Raw genomic sequence first — 23598 nt, forward strand, 5'->3', positions numbered from 1 at the left:
CATCTCTAAGTACTTCTACCTGTTTGCCAGTGGCTTTCTGTATTTCATTAAAAGGATCATTTTTATCCTCATTAAAGACATTTGTCATCCTCATAAGGTGACATTTTAGGTCAGAATCTTGTTCTTCATGTGTGCTTGTGTATCCAGGGTAGGAGAACTGTGTTCTGATAATGCCAAATTAGCTTGTCTTCTGTTGTTTATGTTCTTCCATTTTTTTCTTTCATCACCTGGTCATTTCTATTATTAACTTGTCTGGGCCCACAGACTGAACCAGGACATTTTGGAGACAGGTGGTGCTATCTCTTGTTAGTTCGGGCCTTCCTTAACCATGCTTAGTGCAACCATCATGGATCCCCATGGCTCTGATAAGCATAGACCTTTCACAAGCCAGGATGGATTTGGGGTCTTGGGTAGACATTTTGATCTGCCATCGTTTCAATTGAAGTTGCAGACAGTAAGGTCAACATGGCTCACGAAGAGCTTCATAGATACCACAGGTGCTGGTCTGGGGGGTGGGGTTCCAAAATGGTTTGTGTATTCAGCCAAAGTCTAACCTATATTTGTAGATATGGAAGACCAGCTGTTAAACAGGTAGCCCGTTAGATATGAGAGGTATACCCTGCGTTCCTAAGTTTAGACTCTAGAAGTCCTTCAGGTGTAAAATTTATATAATATTGAAATTATTTTTTTTTGGTATTCCATGTTATCATGGTTCACTATATGGGGCAATGAAGATTGGAATGAAATATAAGACACTGAATTATAATCAGAGTTTCATGATTTAAAGGTTATAAGGGTACAACTTGGAAGAATCATCATCAGTAAACCTGCCCAGCTATGTATTTTAAGTGTTACTGAAGTAATATTTCATGTGTTAAAAATCATAGTTGTAATTAAGCTAAATATATTTTCATTAGAATAAGTTGAAGTTTCTACATAAGTCATGGAAATTATAATTGACTGAGATGTTATTTGTAATCAAGAAACTGAAATTATGCTTATTCATGCATGGATGTACAATAGATATCACATTGCCTTTCAAATATCTATGATTAATGAATAAAATCTTTGCTATTGCATATCTCGTTCATGAAAGAGGACGTCTTTTCATCCATGTAGAATGATGAGTGCAAATGCTAAAAACTGCTTCAATACTTTAAAGAAATCATATTTCTGCACCATATAAAACCTTGTTTCAAGTGATTTAAGAATCAATAATCAGTATCTGAATAATGGGAAGCAAACAGGACAGAAAGGTTTTACTAATAAATGATATCCAACATTTAATGAAAATACAATACCAATACTTTAGAGATTATTCTATGAAATGCAAATGGGATAGATTCTATCTCATATTCCACACAGCACAACATGAAATCAGATATCTGACTCAAACACAAAATAAAGGAATCACAAATTGAACTGAAGCTATGGAATATTATTTGTGAGACATGGAAGAACATTTTCTTTTATATACTCATAAATTACTATAGGGAATATCTTAAGACTGCGATCCAAACTTGTAACTTAAAGGAAAAACAAAAAGATTCTCTTCATAATCAGGAAGGATACAAAGGTGTCTGGTGTAACTTCTTTCCACCATGTCAAGTCAATAACATGAGATTAAGGTAGAAAGAAAAGAAATTTCAAGAAAAACTATTTGTGATCCAAGGACACAGAGGATGTCTCTGTAGAAAACAACATGGATTCTCACCTCTCAATCTTGGCGAAACCAAGTTCAAATTTATTAAAATACCTTTATGCTTGACCTGTAATGTGGATATAATGAGGATAGTATGGATCCATGTCCAAAGCTCATGTGCAGCAAATGACTTCTAAAAGAATGTCACAGCCCAGGATGTTATTTCCATAGTAGTCACAATGGAGTGAAGAATCAGCCTCCACACACGTTCCCAATCCATTTGGCATGGTATTACCACCCAGTATAAAACAAGTATAGAATATCACAGTATAAAGGCACTCACGTTTCCCAATATACAGGTCTGGTAAAATACTGAAAAACATTCAAATTTACAAAGTCATAAGTCAACCAAAGTATGAGGCAAAATTTTATTCATATTAACTGAGATGGCACAATAAACTCCATAGCCAGATTTTATTATAAGCCAGTGACATACAAACCATTTAAAAATTGGTGTTAAATATTCCATTTAATTCGTAAGAAGCAAATTTTTATTCATATTAACTGAGACGGTACAATAAATTCCATAGCATGATTTTATTATAAGCCAGTGACATAACAACCATTTCAAAAATGGTGTTAAAACATTCATTTAAAATGTATGAAACAAATATGTTTTCATATTAACTGAGATGGTACAATAAACCCCATAGCAAGATTTTATTATAAGCCAGTGACATAACAACCATTTCAAAAATGGTGTTAAAGATTCCATTTAATTCGGTATATAGATATAGATATAATATAGATATAGATATAGATATAGATATAGATATAGATATAGATAGATAGATAGATAGATAGATAGAGATAGAGATAGAGATAGAGACAGAGATAGAGATAGAGATAGAGATAGAGATAGAGATAGAGATAGAGAGATAGAGATATATAGATAGATACAGATACAGATACAGGTACAGATACAGGTACAGATACAGTTACAGATACAGTTATAGATAGATATAGATATAGATATAGATATAGATATAGATATAGATATAGATAGAGATAGAGATAGAGATAGAGATAGAGATAGAGATAGAGATAGAGATAGAGATAGAGATAGAGATAGAGATTTTATGGGCCAAAAATAATATAGTTGAAAAAATATAAATAAAATTCAATGGTACATCTGTATCATTCATAGTACTCTAACCAAGTTATATCAATTAGTGTAACAGACATACATTTGTGTTTTTGCAATGTAATCCAAGATAGGACTGTTTCAAAACAAACACCAACTAGCCAAGGATGAAAAATATAAGATATACACTAACATTAATAATACAATTCTCTCTCAGAAATGGCATGTAAATTATTTCATTTCTTTGAGAAAAATGTATGAAATTCTTCTCAAACTTCTTAATGAGGCATGAAAAAACATCAACAAAGAAGTGTTTCTTTAAATGTCGCTGACTGCCTGGGATTGATTATCAGGCAGTTGATAAACATTATAACTCAGTCACAGTCTGAACAAGTACTAATATTGGCCAGAATGAGTATTGAATCTTTATAAATCCAAGGATTTTTGGATTTTGTATAATGACATATTGTCCATATGACAGAAATCACAGGAAATTTGAGGACATTTTTTAAGCATGACTAGCATACATTAGTATATGAAAAACAGAAGGTTCAACTCCTGGAACAATGTTTCATGTGAGACTGTGCTTCCCTATACTAGACAATGGAAGACATAATGTCCCATGATTCTTCTCAAAGTGTGAATGATATGGAACTTTTATGACCTTCTAAACTCTTGTCTATGGAAGTTCTGTTGAAATCCATTGTGTTCGTGCGTATGACTCTTGACACATATTCTGGACCAAGCTGCCCAGGAGAAGATTGTCCTTGGGAATTATGCTATGCATATGAATGAAATCATGGCACCTGAGGATAGAGAACATGATTTCCAAATCATGGTTTCAGAAATATGAATGATATCATGGCACCTGAGGATGGAGTACGTGATCTCCAAAACATGTTTTTAGAAATGTTTGATCAAAATTTTCAGACCTCAGATGTAGAGCCTGAGGCCAGATTTTACTCAGTGTATCCAGGGAGCATGACATAGGATGAATGGAAACAACAGTGGATATAAGTAAGTGGTTCTCCAGACCGCAGTAGCCTTAAAAGAGACACTTAGGTGTAAATGTCTGTGCAATGCTTGTCTGCATAAGAAACAGATTTCACAACTGCTCTATTTAAAAGTCAAGGAGACATGAAGAAGCTTTGTGGTTCCTCTATTTCAATTTTGCTCCTGAATTTTTCTCTCATCATGTGCTGTTTGACAGAACCTACTTGCCTTTGGAGGATAAAGAATAGTGAAGATAATGATGTAGATTTGAGAAATGATTGTGGTTTCTACCTTTGGACACATGAGGGACCTATTGAAGACAATTTGTACAATGATATTATTTATTTTAGGTAAGTCATTAACTTTATTTCCTTCATCAATGTCATAAATTGGAAATATTTAGCTGTGTACACAAACTGTGGGGTTCTGTCCTGTTCCACCCCATGTAACTTTAAAAATTGCTAAAAATTAATTATTACACCAATCACTATTTTAATAGTTTCAATTGTGTCTCTGTTTAGTTTAGCTTTAACATGTTGGGCTCCATTTCACAATGCTGGAAAATGATTATTGATTTTCTCTTTTGACTTTTTGTCAATATCATATATTGAATGATGTCTCTTCATCTGCCATGAGTTCACAATTCCTACCTTTATCAGGAGTTCAATATGAAGACACTGCATCCCTGCCTATATTCAATTGCCTGACAGTGATTCCGATATGACAATGCATCTAAAGGCCTTCATAAAATGGATATCTAATTTGGGTCTCCAACAGTAGGGCATACATTCATCCACTGAAATATTTGTGTATGTGCTGGTTTACTATACATGATTACAAGTATATCATTAAATAAATACTTGTGAATATACATATCATTTGATTTATAAAATCGTCCTTAAATGAGCACGTCCTGAAATTCTGGATTTGAAGCTCTATGTGGGAAACCAGTGACAGGCTTCATATTCTCTTACTGGAATAATCTTTGGGTCCAATTACACAAATATCCAGACCCAGATTAGGCTTACTGTGAGGATCAGACGGTCAATTTTTCTGTTAACTATTGAATAAATATAGCATTAGAGAAAATCTAGGAAAATAAATGTACTTCTTCTTTAGAAAAGCTGTTCTCAATGCATGAGATGTTGCCATTTGTGCCTGCAGATAATATGGGAATGTGTGTTGAAATAACTCACCTTTTAGCTAATCAATGTGCTTGGTACTTATTTATGTCATGAATCAAGATTTACTGTGATTTTCTGTCTCTGAGGCTCATCACATCTCTTACTCTTACATTTTCTTGACTTTGGGATTTAAAGGATATGTTTTCCAATTTGTAGCCACAGTATAATGTACACTTTGTTAGTGAGTGTGCTTCACATTAGTATTCTTCTGTGTTAGGTTAGTATGAATTTCATTTCTGATATATTCTGAATTTTTCCACATCTCATTGGAAAACTAGTGGAAATTTTCATTAGTGACAGTTTTATAATCCATAATATGGTTTAAAGTAACAAATATATGAACTGTGTCTAAACACATATCAGGTTTAGAAATGGAAACTTAGCTCCACTCAATTAAAATGCAAATTTCATCAAAAGAGCTTGTTTGGTGTGTTTACTCCTGAAGAAAGGTAGTGACTAATAATAACAGAAGAACTGTTAATGTGTTGGGACAGATGAGCAAATTTATTATGGAGAGAAGATCTCTGTGCTCAGACATCACTTAAAAGATCTCAAAGAATGAGGAACGCTGAGGTTTTAAGAGAAATCTGATAGGTTTTTAAGAAATTGACATAGTAAAAACACACTAAAAATTAACATTAAATTAGTGCATAAAAGAGCCCAAAGAATTAAAACCTAGATATCTGGTTTATTATATCATCTTGTCTAGTTTGAAATGGATAAAACATTTAAATGAAATATATTTTAAAATAATAATTCAATATGATGAATATTAATCTTTGAAAATATTAAAATAGTGTTCTACAAACATCATGGAAATCTTATTGATAGTTTTTCTCATTGTACGTGAACTTAGAAGTTTTATAACATTTACCTTCTCAATTTTATTGTATAAAAATTTGTAACATATTCTTATTGATAAAATAATTTCTTTTCTTGTTACACAGATAAACATTTTAGGTATAATGATTGTTAGGCAACATACACAGGTATAATATGCATTTTAAAAATACACAATCCCAGGTGTTATGACATAAAAGCATTTGAATATATATATATATATATATATATGTATGTATGTATATATTTTTTTCTGTTCTTTTATTGGATATTTTCTTTATTTGCATTTCAAATGTTATCCCTTTTCCTGTTTCCTTTCCAGAAACTCCCTATCTCATTTTTCCACCCCCGTTTTATGAAGGTATTCCTGCTGACAAACATCCACAGCCACGTCAATAAATTGACACTACACTGGGCTATTAAGGTTTCACAGAACCAAGGCCCTCTCCTCCCACTGATGCCCTAAAATTCCATCCTCTCCTTCAATGCAATCAGAGCCATGGTTCTTTCCCAGAGTACTCCTTGGTTGTTTCATCCCTGGGAGCTCTGGGTGGGTTAGTTGATTGATGTTGTTGTTCTTCCTGCGGTGTTGCAACCCTTCAACTCCCTCAGTCCTTTCTCTAACTCTTCCATTCAGGAACCCATGCTCAGTCCAATAGTTGTCTTTAATCATTCATCTCTGTGTTTGTCAGGCTCTGGCAGAGCCTCTCAGGAGACAGTTGTATCGGGCTCTGGTCAGCAAGCACTTCTTGGTATCCAAAATAGTGTCTGGGTTTGATGACCCTATGTGGAATGAATCCCGAGTTTGGGCAGACTCTGAATGGCCTTCAGTATCTGCTCTACACTTTATCTCTCATGAGTATTTCGTTTCCTCTTTTTGAAAGAACTAAAGAAGCATCCACATTTTGGTCTTCCTTTTCCGGGAGCTTCATTGGGTCTGTAAATTGTATCTTGGGTATTCTGAGTTATTGAGCTCACTTATCAGTGAGAGAATATAATGTGTGTACTTTTGTGACTGCGTTACTTCACTCAGGATGAAATTTTTTAGTTCAAACAATTTCCCTGTGAATTTCATGAAGTCATTGTTTTTTATACATGAGTAAGTACCCCATTGTGTAAATGTAAATCATTTTCTGTATCCCTTCCTCTGTTGAGGGTCATCTGATTTATCTACAGCTTTGTCTTTTATAAATAAGGCTGCTATTAACTTAGTGGATCATGTGTCCTTGCTATATGTTGAAGCTTCTTTTAGGTGTATGCCTTGGAGTGGTATAGCTGGTTCCTTGGATAGTACTATGTCCAGTTTTCAGAGGAACCACCAGAGTGATTTCTGGTGAAAATAGCATAAGCTATTGATGTCTGTCCAGAAAAAAATTGACCCTGTGCCTACATGTTCAAGGCTCTTCCCCATTCTCTCTTCCATTAGATTCCATGTATCTGGTTTTATGTGTAGGTCTTTGATCCACTTTGACTTGGGTTTTGTACAGGAAGATAAGAATAAATCGATTTGCATTAATTTACATACTGACAGCCAATTGAACAAGCACCATTTGTTGAAAATGCTGAATTTTTTCACTGGATGATTTTAGCTCCTTTATCAAAGATCAAGTGACCATAGGTGTATGTGTTCATTTCTGTGACTTCAGTACTGTTCCATTAATTTATATACCTGTCTCTTTACTAATATCATACCGATTTTGTAAGTATTGCTCTGTAATACAACAACGTGAGGTCACAGATGGTGATTCCCCCCAGATGTTCTTTTATTGTTAAGAAAATTTTTCTCAAACCTTGATTTTTGCTATTCCAGAGGAATCTACAAATTACTCTTTCTAACACTATGATGAATTGAGTTGCATTTATGATGGCAATTACATCAAATTTTTACATTGCTTTCACCATGATGGACAATTTTATTATATTAATCCTGCAAATCCATGAGTATGGGAGACTTTCTACCTTTTATGGTGTTCTTTGATTTCTTTTTTGATACTTGAAATTCTTGTCATACATATCATTCACTTGCTTGGTCAGAGTCCCACTAACTTTTATATATATATATATATATATATATATATATTATTTGTGACTATTGTGAAGGGTGTTGTTTCCCTAATTTCTTTCTCAGACTGTTTATCCTCTGTGTAGAGGAAGGCTACTGATTTGTTTGAATAAATTTGATATCCAGACACTTCACTGAAGTTGTTTATCAGCTTTAAGTGTTCTTTGGTGGACTTTTTGAGGTCACTTAAGTATATATCATATAATCTACAAATAGTGACAGGTTGACTTCTACTTTCCTAATATGTATCCCTTTCACCTCTTTTGGTTGTCTAGTTGCTCTAGAGAGAAATTCAGGTACTATATTGAATAGAGAGGGAGAGAGTGGGCAGCCTTGTTTAGTCGCTGACTTTAGTGGAGTTGCTTCAAGTTCCATTTGAGGTTGGATACTCATTTGCTGTATATTGTTTTTATTGTGTTTGGGCATGTGCCTTGAATTTTTCATTTTTCCAAGCCTTTTACCATGAAGAGGTATTAAATTTTGTCAAATGATTTCTCAGCATCTAATAAGATGATCACGTTGTTTGTTTGTTTTTTTTTTTGCGTTTTTTATATTGTGAATTACTTTGATGGATGCAAATATTGATCCATCACTGTATCCCTGTTATTAAGGCTACTTGTTCCTTTTGGGTAATAGTTTTGAAGTATTATTAGATTCGGTTTGTGGGAAATCAAAAAAATTGCATAATTTTGCATAGGTATTTATTAGGGAAATTTGTCATTAGATCTCTTACCTTGTTACATAATTTTGTGGTTTAGGTATCAGTGTAATTGTGGTTTCATAAAAAGTGTTGGTTAGCTCCTTCTGTTTCTATTTTATGGAATGGTATGAAAAGTTTTGGTAATAGATCATCTTTGAAGGTCTGATAGAGTTCTGCAATAAAACCATCTGGCCCTTGGCTTTTTGTGATTGGAGGATTCTCATGACTGCTTCTATTCCCTTGGGGAATGTGGAGCACTTTAGGTGTTTTACCTGGTGCTTATTTTACTTTGGTCCATGATATCTGTCTATAAAATTAACTAATTTAATCCACTTTTTCCATTTTTTGTTGAATATAGACATTTGTAGTAGAATCAGATTTTTTTTTTATTTTCTTATTTTCTGTTCTTATGTCTACCTTTTAATTCCTTATTTTTTAAATTTAGATACAGTCCTGGTGCCCTGTGGTTAGTATGACTAAATATTTATTTATCTTGTTGATTTTCTCAGAGAACCAGAACACAGTTTTGTTTATTCTTTGTATAGTTACTTTTATTCTACTTGGTTGATTACATCCCTGCGCTTGATTATTTCCTGCTGTCTTCAACTTTCGGTTATATTTGCCTCTTTTTGCTCTACAGATTTCAAATGTGATGTAAAGTTGATAGTGTATGATCTCTCTACTTTCTTTATGGAGGTACTCAGAGCTGAGATTTTATGTGAGCATTGTTTTTATTCTGTTCCATAATTTGGATAGGCTATGCCTTTATTTTCATTAAATTCTTAAAAAAATCTTTCATTTCTTTATCTTTTCTTTGATCAATTTATTATTGAGAAGATAGTTTGTTCATCTTCCACGTCTATGTGAGCTTTCTGTTCTTTTTGTTGTTATTTAATACCAACCTTACTCTGAGGTAGTAGTCCCATTGATACGTGGGATTAATTCATTTTCCTTGTATCTACTATGCAACTATGTGGTCAATTTTTGAGAAGGTGACAATGTATTTCTTATTAGTTCAATTTTTAACATTTTATGCTCTTTTCCTGTGCTTAATTTCCAAATAATATCATGAATGTTTTGGAATAATTTCATTCTCAACATTAGATAAAGGATCCTTAGGGATAGTTATTATTAAGTACACATTAATGCTATTTTCCTGGTATGAAATTAGAGAAATATAGAAGTTGAACTCTTTTTTGAAGTATTATTTGCTTCTCAAAATACAAAATGTAATTAAGATGTTTGATGTATAAAATGATCTTTAATAAAAAATAAGGAGAATATGTTGGATATTTTATATGTGGTTTAGAAAAACATTTTTTAAAATGTATCCATTGAATTACAGATCCTAGATTATTTTATAGTGTCTTATTCAATAGGACAGTAATGTAGTTAAAGGATGGCATTGACAGATAGAAAAACTACTTATCAAGTTACACAAATACACAATTTTATATCATATCATAGTGCCCTAAGTCTATGAATTCTTAAATTGTATTCAGCTCTAAAGATTCATGAGGCTTATTTCAAGACATTTATTTAGAAACTTAGCATGTCTCAGTACAAATTTTACTGCAAATGAAATCGTAAGTTTCAAATATCTCCCTTAATCATCACTATGCCTTGTTTTAGAATACCAGCAAGTTTTTACGAGTTTTTTCTGGTAATGTTTTTTGCTACTGATGAGATCAATGAGAATCCCTATCTTTTACCCAATATGTCTTTGATGTTCACCATCACTGTTGATCTAATTCAAGATACATTGGGACTTCTGGATAGACTATATTCACCACAAAACAATGGCAACTATTTTATTAATTACAACTGTATAAAATATAAATTTTGTGATGTAGACCTTACTGGGCCATCATGGAAAACATCTGCCAAACTGGCATTTCATTCTGGGTCACCACAGGTAAGGATGTGTGACACTGAATGAATCAACCACATTAAATTCCATTTACTTGTGTCACCAAGAAAACATTGACAGCATACATTTAGGAGTGTGCTGCTACTACTACTACTACTACTACTCTCTCTCTCTCTCTCTCTCTCTCTCTCTCTCCCTCTCTCTCTCTCTCTCTCTTTCTCATATACACACACACTGTATATATAGCTATATATATATATATATATATATATATATATATATATATGTATGACTATATATATCACTGTACTTTTATATCACTGTATCACTGTATGAACATATCAATATATATGTATGTATACGTGTATAAGTATGTATTTATATATATATATACATATATATATATATATGTGTGTGTGTGTGTGTGTGTGTGTGTGTGTGTGTGTGTTAAGCAGTTAAATAATCAGATAATATATGTACTGGATAAACAGGAAAGACTGTGTTCTAGGAAATTCAGACTTGTCAGAAATAGTTAAGAATCTAAAAGCAATAATACATGATATTTAGAGTATATTCATACTATCCATTTTAGGAGTTCTGAAAGATGAGCAACATTATTTGTATATAATTCCAGTCTATTAAAAATATTCCTCGTGTGGATGTTTCATCCTCTCTTCTAAACACTTTAGGTTTTCTTTGGACCATTTAATCCTATCCTAAGTGACCATGACCAGTTTCCCTATCTCCATCAGATAGCCACCAAGGACACACATTTGTCGCATGGCATGGTCTCCTTGATGCTTCATTTTAGATGGACTTGGATAGGTGTGGTCATCTCAGATAATGATCAGGGAATTCAGTTTCTCTCAGATTTAAGAGAAGAAATGCAAAGGTGTGGGACCTGTTTAGCTTTTGTGAATGTGATCCCAGAAACCATGCAGATACACATGACTAAGGCTACAATATATGATAAGCAAATTATGACATCTTCAGCAAAGGTTGTTATCATTTATGGTGAATTGAACTCCACTTTAGAAGTTAACTTTAGAAGATGGGGATATTTAGGAGCTCGGAGAATCTGGATCACAACTTCGCAATGGGATATTATCACAAATACAAAGGATTTCAGTCTTGATTTGTTCCACGGGACTATCATTTTTGCACACCACAGAGGTGATATGCCTCAATTTAGGAATTTTATGCAAACTATGGATACTGACAAATACCCAGTAAACATTTCTGATTCTATGCTTGGGTGGAATTATTTTAATTGTTCAATCTCTACAAACAGAAGTACAATGGAACATTTTAAGTTCAACAACACATTGGAATGGACAGCAATGCAGAAATATTACATGGACCTGAGTGAAGAAGGTTACAATCTGTATAATGCTGTTTACGCTGTGGCCCACACCTACCATGAACTCATTCTTAGACAAGTAGAGTCTCAGATACCAACAGAATACAAAGGAATATTTAATGACTGTCAGCAGGTTAAGTTTCTTACACTTCATTATGCTTTAATACACCAATATGATCTTTCAAATGGACCCAGAGAAAAGCATGCATATTTGTTAGAGATTATTCTGTCTCTCTAATTCAAGATACATTGGGACTTCTGGATAGAAGATTTATACACTGAAAAACTTGATAATTTATTTTTCACAGGGATGAATATCATGCACAAGGAAAACATTTAATAGGAAGCAATAATTTTTATGGTATCAGTGAGTTTTGTGAAAACATGTCTCAACATTTCATCAAATGAGTTCAATTAAGTGATGACTAGACTAGAATATTTTTCTAAAGAGTAATTTCTCAAGAATCAGTTCATATGCTGTAACTAATAGTTACTCATTTACATTAACAATGATTTACAAAACCACAAATGATTAATGTTGTATATTTTATTAAGTTTCTGTTTACCTCATATATGTTCACTATCTTTACTTGAGAGACCATCAGTCATTCTTTATTTTCACGCACATTCAAAATTCCCTTTCATTTGCACATACATGGTTACGTTTTTAAAAATGTATTTTTGAAACCATAGTACACACACTCACACACATTCACATACACCATGTTACTTGTTATATGCTAATCATTTTGCACATTTTACCATTGAACATTAATATGAGGTATATAAATTTTCACTTATCAATGAGGTATATCATTTTTTATTACACGGGATTATTTCATTGCTGCTGTCTTTTGTGAAAATCATTAGAAAATTAGATTAAATTCTCAATTTTGCTTTCCCTTTAGTGATACATATATGTAAGTATCTAATGATGGATCTCATTTAGGTGTCCTCCTTGCTGAAGACCAGGGTATTTACGAACTCTGTTGGAGAACGGGTGAACATGAATCATAGGGAAAATCAGTGTACAGATTATGACATTTTCATCACTTGGAATTTTCCAAAAGGATTTGGATTAAAAGTGAAAATAGGAAGCTATTTTCCTTGCTTCCCACAGATGCAACAACTTCACATATCTGAAGATGTGCCTTGGGCCACAGAAGGAACTTCGGTATGTACACCACAAATTTTAGTTGTTTTCAAGATATCTACATTTTAAAATACGAGGCACTGAAATAATATCTCTATGGTTAATTCCAATTGGTACTCTTGCAAAAGACCATGTTCAGTTACAAGCACCAATATCTGGTACCTCTCAACTCCATGTAAATCTCATCATAGAGATTAAAAGCCTCTATATTCCATGTTCAGTTACACCCATATAACTATTCTCCACACACTACAGGAATATATTTATTAAATTAATATATATATAAAATGAAAAATTTGAAATTATATGTATACCATGGGATTTTATAATTCTGTAACACACACACACACACACACACACACACACGTGTGTGTGTGTGTGTGTGTTGTCCTAATTAAATATAGCATGTATTCTTTAAGAGAAACCTTTTTCCAGATTCAACGTTTACTTTTTTATTTATGTATATGTTATTGGTAATTTTATTTACTTAAATTTCACATGTTTTCTACTTCCCAGTCTACCCTCTTCTGTAGGAGATTGCCATATCTGACATCAGTGGGAAGGGAACCCCTTGCTCCTGTGCAAGATTAATGTCCCAGGATAGGTGTATGCTAGAGTGATGAGGCAGGAATCTCATAAAAGCAGGGGAAGGAGGGAAGAGATAAGAAATTCAAGTTATTGTTTTATACTTCATTAATTTTACGGTAGTCTTATATAACATATTTTGTTCATATAAATCAAATGTTCATATCAATCAAATAACTTTTTCTTGATTTACCCTACATTGTTTCTCCACAAACCTCAGTATTATGATTTTTTTATTTATAAATCCTGAGGGGGAAAAAACACATGCCACATAAGCATTCTTTTTGGATATGTCAGTTTAAGAAGTAAATGGTTTCAAAATTGCTACAACCTAAAAGTTACATATATAATATTGCATGATGTAGAAAATATTATATGACATTCGGTGTACTGCAGGGAAATACAAAATAATAATGTGCCTGAAATTGTTAAGAAATACTGGTTCACAGAGTAATATTTACAGCCTTATCTGTTAATGTCTCATATATAAATATATTGGTCATTATACATATGATGTATACATAAACTACACACACACACACACACATACACTCATTCACACGCATATTATATAATATTTATGTATTGTCTCAGGTTCCATTCTCCTTGTGTCATGTGCCATGTACTCCTGGATTTAGGAAAATTCATCAGAAAGAAACAGCAGACTGCTGCTTTGATTGTGTTCAGTGTCCAGAAAATGAGGTTTCCAATGAAACAGGTACATGCTTGCATGGAGAAAAATATTGCTGAATTTGAATACCTTCTCCTTCCAAATGAGAAATGTTATGTGACCTAAATGGAAACTGAAATCCTAAAATATCCTCATTTCAGAACTTAATCATTTAAATAATATCAGCTTCTTTTGAACCCAGAAAATAACCTGCAGACTCTTTACAAACATTATATTTCTCTCACAGTATGCTGGTTTCCGATTTTATATTACACAGAAAACATTTGGGAGGACAAACATTTGTACCAATTGTTAAGGACGAATTATAGGCATAATCTACGAACATTAATATTTTTCTTTGATTTTTTTGTCCAAATAAACTTGACTAGATGATCAGTCCATAATCTTTCCCTCCATTACCCATCTTAGTTCCTGACAAAGACTACATGCTCAAGGTAACAGTTGTTGTTTTATGAAATATATTTTAAGATGTAAGAAGAATGTCAGGAAGTGTTGGTACATGCCTTTAATCCCAGGACATTGAGAGCAGAGGCAGGTGGATTTTCTGGATTACAAGGCCAGCCTGGTCTACAGAGTGAGTTCCAGGAAAGCCAGGACTGTAAAGAGAAACCCTGTCTCAAAAAACCAAAACAATTCAAAACAATAAACGGTAGATGGCTTAAGGGATTGAGAATTTCCTGTAAAACAGTAAGAACAAGAGTGAAGATTTCAAGAGTGAAGATTTCAAGAAAGAAGAGATGGCATAGTGCTTATCATCAGTCACTACCCACCTAAGTCAAGAGAGATGATTATGAATATTCATTACCTTCATGCCATATACCTTGGAATGAATAGTGGGAAATAAAGAAACTGTACCAAAATGAGAGGAACGTGCAAATGTCTATGAGAAAGAGAGATTCAAGAATGAAAATATTCCTTTAGGCAAACAGTATTTGCATGAGGAATTGTATGTTGTGAATTCTATAGGAGATACTGTCAATTGCACCACCCAAAAATTAAACAAAGTACATAAAGCATTTCATCAGCTGACATCAGTAACTACACATGCACACCACCCTTGTCTATGAATAGGGATTTTATGGTTTGACGAATTAAAAAAATCTGAGATCATGCATATTATTATTTATGATATTTTCTTTCTTTTTTTTTGTATAATACATTTGTTTTTCCATTCCATTCCTTATCATGGTGCTGTGTTTCACCTCAAAACACAGGTAAATAGAAATCAATCTTAAGTCAGTGGTCCCTACAACAAGGGATGTATTAGATATTCAATACCAAAATATGTTTTGCTTTGTGCCTTCATACAATCCCCTTCCACCAGATGATAGGTATGAAACAACCCCGGGAGAAAACCAGGAAACAGATGAAAAACACTGTAGAGCACTACAGTTTGTCAGCACTTCTTTCTCAATGGCAATGTGGCTGAAAAACCAACAGTTTTCTAGATCAACAGATCTCATAGAGAGAGTGAATTGTCTGTGTGTGTAGAAAGTGGATTTATTATAATGTCCCAGAGACATTTGTCCTCTTCTACAAATAATGGCTGTCTGACAAGAGAAACTTCAAATCAAGGACTTATCTTCTCGGGGAAGGAAGCTGCAATTTTCCTGAGCCCAGCATGAAGCCAGAAAACAAAACTCTTGTTTCATAAAGTTACTCTTTAAAGTTACTAGCCTGGGCACCCTTCCCATTGTGGGTCAGATTGATTCCTCCACTGCACCTGAATAATGGGCTATGCAAGCTATTCACCTTGATTACAGGAAGAGGAAGGCAGGTGCTGTGAGGAAAGCTCAAGCAAGGTCTGAATTTAGGTCCTGGGAAGTGCAGCTTCCTTGCTTACAAGGGGAGGAGCAGTCAGCTGAGCAGCCTGAGCTGGAGTTGTGGGTTGTCCCCTAGGGCTGGTTGGTTTGAAAGCCCTCTTGTAAGGCAGGCACAGATGCTAAAGGAGTGAAAACCACTTCTAAGATTTAGAAAAAGTTTGGCCCTCGACTACAAGCACACTTTAACCTTGGGGAGTGGTCAGGCTTACTGGCCAATCCAGACCTCCAGACAGACCTGCCATTCAGAGAAAAAGGCATGATCTTCCGGGTACCTTTCTTCAAGATCCCTGTGGCTGTGCAGACAAGGATAGTTCACTGTTTCCTGCACTGAGCTCTGCTGTTCCATGCTGTGCTGTGAGGGGACTTCAAGGAAGCTTTGAAATCGAGACATGGTAAGCACAGGATATCTACCCACAATGGGGAGGAACAGGTGGCTGAGCAGTGGGTGCTGGGGTGGAGGGTCCTACCAGGGATTGGATGGGAAACATTAGCTAGATTTGACTGTGTGTGAGGTTTCTAGTGGTGCTTCTTACTTTCTCAATAAGGCAGTGTCCTGTGAATATATTCACTATCATTACTAAATCTTCCCAAATCAGTTGGACCATTGGTTTGCTTGTAGAAACATCAAGGCTGCTTTTTTTTTTTTTTTTTTTTTTTTTTTTTTTTTTGATTTTGCAACACATGTCCAAAACATTTTGTGTTTTACACGGCACATTGAGAGGGCAGGTATGAATCTATTAGTCCCATTTTAACCTGTGGTTTATTTTGCAGTTTTAACATTTCTTTCATGTATAGTGTTTTGAATATTGTGTGGCAAGGATATTTTTTTTGTTTCAATCTATTTGATATTTTAGATGCTTTGTGTACCTTAATAGGAATCTTTGTCTTTAGTTTAGAAATTGTTCATTTATGATTTCATTACAGCTATTTTCTTGACCTTTGAGCTGATATTCTATTACAGTCAATTGTAGTATTTGTTTTGGTTTGTTGCAATGTTCCTGGTTATTTATTGCCTGGAATCTTTTAGATTCCAAATATTTTTTGACCAATAAGTACAGTTACACTATTTATATTCCTTTCCTTGTAGGGTGTGTGAAACTTACCTCTGTAGTTTTCCATGTGCTAGCAATTTCAATGGTCTGGACTCAGGAAATTAGCACCTGCTTAAATCATTACCTGCCTCCATTAACTGCTGCAGTTTTCAGGTGTGCTTTATATACATGGAGCACTAGCTTCAGATGCTCTCTATATTTATTCCCTGTTTCTGTTCTCTACACAAGCCCCCTCTATAGTCTTTCTCTACTCTCATCATGTTCTGTCTGCTCCCTATCTGTGTTCCAGTCTGCAGGCCCTCTTGTGTACCTCTATCCCTTCCCCAGGTTCTCACTCCTGTCCTTTCCATAAAACAACCTCTTTTTTTTTATCAGATCTCTTGCATGTTTTAATTTTTGAGGATCTGCCGAGACAGGACAATTGGAATACTTGGTGGCATATTTCCCTGGCTTATCTTTATTATGTTCCAATGATGATGTATAAGTACTTGGTTTTGGGGCAATAATAGGTCTAGATACTGGTCTCTGGATTTGTCTGGTTTGGGTGGCAATTTTATTCCTGAGTTACTTTTTGTTGTCTGTATTTTTACTGGATGTTGGTTGCGTGTAGCCCCTTTTACTGACCTGTTTTGTGGATATGTTCAAGAGGGAATGCTTGCTAATGTTGAAAGTTGAGAGAAGTGTCAGGCAGGAAGATATGATATTAGCAATCCACTAGGAGACATAGTCAGGACAGAGGGTAAGCTATCACTGGCATTTGTTAGGGACAACTGTGTAAACTGCATGTGGGATAAAATTAGTGTTGAAAATTTTATAGAAACCTACTTTGTTTCCTGGCAGGCATGTCATATGATTGAACAAGAAGTGTATATTCCTGGCTAATGTAACACAGAGGTGTATTCTGAACCATTGTACATCAGAAAGACATGACTTGCTTTTTAATTTTATAAGATTTGACTTTCGTGATATTGCCTTGAGTGTCAGTCGACACTTTAGACATTTGAACTGTGTAGGAGCTCCTGCAGACTATTAGGATCACTGTAGACAGAATGCATTTTCATCACAGGATGAACATGAGCCTATAGCATCCGGGGTCAGAATGGAGTTGATTGAGTCCCCTGGGTATCCCCACACCATGGGGCTTCAAGTTTCTGCCTGGTTAAGTGCATCCTCTCCCACTGAGGCCAGACATTGGAGTCCAGTTAAAGGATACACATTGGAGTCCAGTTACCAGATACCAAAGATATGCAGCAGCTTTAGGGGCAGCCCATGTTCCAGTTGTTGGAGGACCCTCATGGAGACTAACCTGAACTTCTGCTACTTATGTGCCAGGAGCTCTTTGTCCAGCTTTTGGGTGCTATTTAGTTGATGTCTCTGTCTCTCTGTGTCCCCAATAATCCAGGTTAGTTGAGATTTTTGGTCTTCTTGTGGAGTTCCTATCTTCTTCAGCGCCTTCATTCCTTCCTCCGACTCCTTCATACGAGTCCCTCCAGTACATTCAATATTTGACTCTGTATCTCGGCGTCTGTTTCAGTCCATTGCTGAGTGGATTCTCTCAATGGATAATTATCAAGGCTCATTTGTGTGAGCATAGCAGACTATCCATAATAATGTCATGGATTGGAGCTTGCTCTTAAGATGGTTTTTCTGTTAGGCAAGTTTCCCTTGGGCATTCCCTCAGTCTCTGCTCCATGTGTCCCCCTGCATTTCTTTTGGACAAAATAATTATTTTCTTTGTGTCTACTGTGTTGTGATAGAAACAGATCCTTCTGCTTTTTTTCCTCATCCTCCCATGCAGTCACCATTTGGACTCTGTCCCTAAAATACAGTATAAACATTTGCTATTTCAGTCTAAGCTATTTTGCAAGCCTAGTGGCTTAATATTTTTAATTTTATTCCTTTTGTTTTTGTTTTTCAATTTTTTTTCTCTGTGAAGCCCTTCCTGTCCTGATAGTTGATATAGAAAGTACAAAAGCCAACTGAAATGCTTTTGCACAATAGGCATATGCTTTTGTGCAACTCTTCATCCACACCTTTAATTTTGAAATTTTTTCAATTACATTGTTTATATTCTCTTTCTCAAGATAGCATATCTTCATGATATCAGTACTAGCTGAGGCTTCAGAATCATGGTTTCCAGGTGTATACTACTCTACCTCACTCTTGTTTTTTTTTTTGGAATTTTTTAATAAATTGTAGTATTTACTCTGTGTGCATGGATATGAATATCATGTATGCCTCATCTTTACTTTTGTCAGAAGATAGTCTCAGAACCCTTGATATTAAAGTAATGGGTAGTTAGTTGTTTATTCCTATGTGTGTGGTAGAAATTGACAACCATTATGAGGAAGACCAGAAAGAATATTCCACTGCTAAACTCTCTCTCCTGCACTCTGTTGCTTATTTATGATCAATGTTTTCATTACTAGTATTTTCATCTGTCCAGTCCATTTGGAACTGTTTAAACATGCATTCCATTTTTGTAAAATTGTATTAATGGTGCAGTTTAAACTAGTGCAATTAACAGTTCTGCAAAATGAATACAGAACTCCAGTGAATGTATAATTTTTTGTAGGAAGGTAAGTAAGGAACAGTGAGTTCTCTATCATTTTTGTTTCCTTGGTTGATTTTTTTGCAGGGGAATGAAGGTCTGAACATATAACTGTCTCTGTCCTGTAACACATTACATAGACCATGCTTGTATCAAACTCAATGACATAAACCTGTCTGCACCTCTGTGATTAAAGACATGAAAGAATACACCCAGCTTGCCCATCATTTTTATGTTTAGTAATTGTTCATACAAGTTTTCAGTTGTGTGCTCAATACTGTTGATATGTTTCCCTTGCATCTCCCTCTCAATTGCATTTCTCTTTAAAGGCTATATGCTATTCTGAGTATTCACAAGCAACAAAGGTGAATCTTATAATGCAAGTTGCTTCAAAAATGACATGGTGACTAGATGATAAATTCTGAGTCATAAAATAAGTGGAGGAAGCACTAGAACTAAATTAATATATTTTCAAAGAAGCATACATTTACTTTACAGTAATGTCCATATACTTCTTTCTGTTTTACACACATATGGGATATTTTAGGATGCAGTGACTTTGGATGATGTGCTTGTGACCTTCACTGTGGAAGAGTGGGATATGCTGGATTCTTCCCAGAAGAGTCTCTACAAAGATGTGATGTTGGAGACGTACCTGAATCTCACTGCTATAGGTAAGACTATGAATTATTTTTCCAAATAAGGAAACAAATGTTTCTTGGTTATTGATGACCTTCTGTGATTTCAATTGGTAACAATAAAGATTGAGCTGAATAAATTGGGTTTGCTGAGTTCTCATGATAGCTTTCACAGCACTGTGAAATTTCACAGAACTTGAATTTACCTTATTTCTAATAATATATCATTCATTTTCTGGTACGGTCTTTTAGGCTACAATTGGGAAGACCATCATATTGAAGAACATTGTGAAAATTCTCGAAGACATGAAAGGTAATTTTCAGGTCCAAGCAGATGCACTTATGATTCTGAGGAAAAGTTAATATATTCTGGAAGCTCTAAAAAAGCAAAAATATTAAAAAAAAACAATCATTTAGGTGTAGCTATGAATATAATATTCTTACCAAACTATGTATCTCAAATTCAGTTGTCTGTTTTGTGTATTCGTTTGTTGTGCTGCTCCATTAGAACTATGTTGTGAACTTGCCAATCTGTATAGTCTCATAGTACTTAGATATTGCACATTGAATAGTGATAAATTTATAGCTGAAACTTTCTAATAATCAAATAGTCCATGGTAAAGTTGGTGATACTCATATTCTTGTAGTGACATTGTAAAATTTGTTGAGAGGGCAGTTTATGAGAATGAAGAATAGTGTAGTGGTGAGACATTAAACTATATACTACATTTTATGAGAAACAAAAATTCAAATTGTGTGAATGCAATGTGGAAAGCTTTCAGTTGTTATTCTTCTTTTATTAAATATATCATGTGTCACAATGAATAAATTCCATGAAACCACAGGGATATTGAAAGAAACAAACTACATTTTTATTCAAAAAGATTAAGAAGATGTGTAGCCTACTGCCTTCAGTATATTTTGTGAATTTGTTAGACATTTCCAATTAATTGGCTTTCTAATTTTACTGGGAAATTCCCAAAAATCTTACCATAGAAAACCTTTATGAGTACTAGGAACTTGGAAATTCTCCTACTTGTCCTGGTTCAGTGTTAAATGTGGTGTAATTCATACCACAGGAAAAATTATGAATGAAATCAGTTTTTTAAAATTCTGGGTTTTTCCAGTTTTCTTCAGATAGGAGAAATACATAATAGAAAAATTCCATATAAAAAAGTATGTTATAAATAGGAGTCAATTAATAACCATCACACATATCTTGTGCAACCCAAAAAGAGAGAGATATCCCCATGAACATATGAAGTTAAAAAACCTTAAGATCTAATGCATCTTTACCATTAGACAAATCTATAATCTTAATTCATATTGATAAAACTATTGATCAGGTTAATGGATGTTGTAAAGATTCAACATGTGTCAATTATCATTGCAGGCATGTAAGAAGTAATACTGGAGAGAAGCCATATGAATGTAATCAATGTGGTAAAGTCTTAGCAAATCTCAGTAATCTACAAAGACATAAAATGTCACATACTGGAGAGAAACCTTATAAATGTAGTCAATGTGATAAAGCCTTTGCAAGAGGCAGTCATCTCAAAAGACATAAAAGAACACATACTGGAGAGAAACCTTATGAATGTAACGAATGTGGTAAAGCCTTTGCAAGACTGAGTAATCTCCAATGTCATGAAATAACACATAATGGAGAGAAACCTTATAAATGTAGTCAATGTGGTAAAGCATTTGCACAGCAGAGTGCTTTCCAATATCATAAAAGGAAACATACAGGAGAGAAACCTTACGAATGCAATCAATGTGGTAAAGCCTTTGCAATACCCAGTTATCTCCAAAGTCATAAAAAAATACACACTGGAGAGAAACCTTATGAATGTAGTCAATGTGGTAAAGCCTTTGCACATCAGGGTAGTCTCCAATGTCATAAAAGAACACATACTGGAGAGAAACCTTATGAATGTAGTCAATGTGGTAAAGCCTTTGCACATCAGAGTAGTCTCCAATGTCATAAAAGAACACATACTGGAGAGAAACCTTATGAATGTAATCAGTGTGATAGAACCTTTGCAACAACCAGTCACCTCCAATATCATAAAAGAACACATACTGGAGAGAAACCATATGCATGTAATCAATGTGGTAAAGCCTTTACAGGTCTCAGTACTCTCCAAACACATAAAAGAACACATACTGGAGAGAAACCTTATGAATGTAATCAATGTGGTAAAGCCTTTTCACATCAGAGTAGTCTCCAATGTCATAAAATAACACATACTGGAGAGAAACCTTATGAATGTAGTCAATGTGGTAAAGCCTTTGCAACACGCTGTCACCTCCAAAGACATGAAAAAATACAGGCTGGAGATGAGTCTAATGAATATAATCATGAATATAGTGGGAGTTAAGAGGCCATTGGATTAGGATTAAGGTAGAGATCGGTGGTTTGGATTATTTCATCTCTACAGATGGTTCTTATGATGATTTGGCAAAGAATGTTGCCTATTTCCCTTGTTTGTCTAGTCTCCTAGAGATTAAGGTAAAGAGGTTTACATTAATTGCATTGACAAAGGAAGTATCAAAAACAAACAACATAGAATTTGGCCTAACAATTTTGATCAAACATATAAAAGAAAAATACAAAATGTAAGGTTCAAAGAGCAAAGCATCACCAGGAAGTTGAATTAATCTAAATCCTGTTATTAAGGATATTCTATGGTATTAAATATATGGTTACATTAGGACAAGTTTCCATGTAGCTAAACTTATGGATTTGTAGTTGTATGAAACACAAGTGTATCATGTTAGGAATTATTATTGCCTGGTAATTGTTTTCCTGTGGACATACGAAGATATATGCATGTGTCAAAGTCAGAAGGGATAGATTATGTTTGCGATTCTGGGTTCTCAGTTTCAGATTTAAAAAGGTCCAGGCATGGTGTTTCATGAATTTTACCACAGCATTCAGGAAATGGAGCCATGGACATCTCTCAGTTCAATGTTAATCTACTGAGCAAGCTCTAGGACAGCCAAACTTAGGCAGTGAAGTGTTTGAAAAATAGAAACTGGTAATAATGTAATAGAAGGGACCATGTTTCAGCACCAGCAAGCAGCAGAACACTGCAGCTTTGTCTACGTTGCTCTGGATTTAGCGGCAAGTTATAAGGGACTAGTGAGACAGTTATTGCTGAATAGCTGTAGATAAAGAATTAGAGGCTATGGAGAATAAATAAATATCACTGGAGTAAAATCTTCTGGGTAGTGTTTTTGGAGTGACAAAGAAGGAGTGTCAGAGATCAACAAGTTTGGACCTAGTGGAGCAGCTAGACTCGGTCAT

At 34.5% G+C, this 23598-nt stretch overlaps 1 protein-coding gene and 1 pseudogene across 1 annotated transcript; both read left to right on the plus strand.

The window, feature by feature from the left end:
• LOC127673204 (zinc finger protein 431-like) overlaps positions 1-22669 on the plus strand; it is a 97787-nt pseudogene extending 75118 nt beyond the window's left edge.
• LOC127673163 (vomeronasal type-2 receptor 116-like) lies at positions 3924-20984 on the plus strand. Its single transcript, XM_052168775.1, has 7 exons — positions 3924-4129; positions 10198-10480; positions 11125-11928; positions 12745-12969; positions 20198-20324; positions 20541-20601; positions 20936-20984. The coding sequence occupies exons 1-7, from the start codon at positions 3924-3926 to the stop codon at positions 20982-20984; spliced, it is 1755 nt and encodes a 584-aa protein (XP_052024735.1).
• Positions 22670-23598: the final 929 nt, after the last annotated feature.

The sequence above is a fragment of the Apodemus sylvaticus genome, chromosome 22 (genome assembly GCF_947179515.1).
Source record: "Apodemus sylvaticus chromosome 22, mApoSyl1.1, whole genome shotgun sequence".
Classification (NCBI taxonomy): domain Eukaryota; kingdom Metazoa; phylum Chordata; class Mammalia; order Rodentia; family Muridae; genus Apodemus; species Apodemus sylvaticus.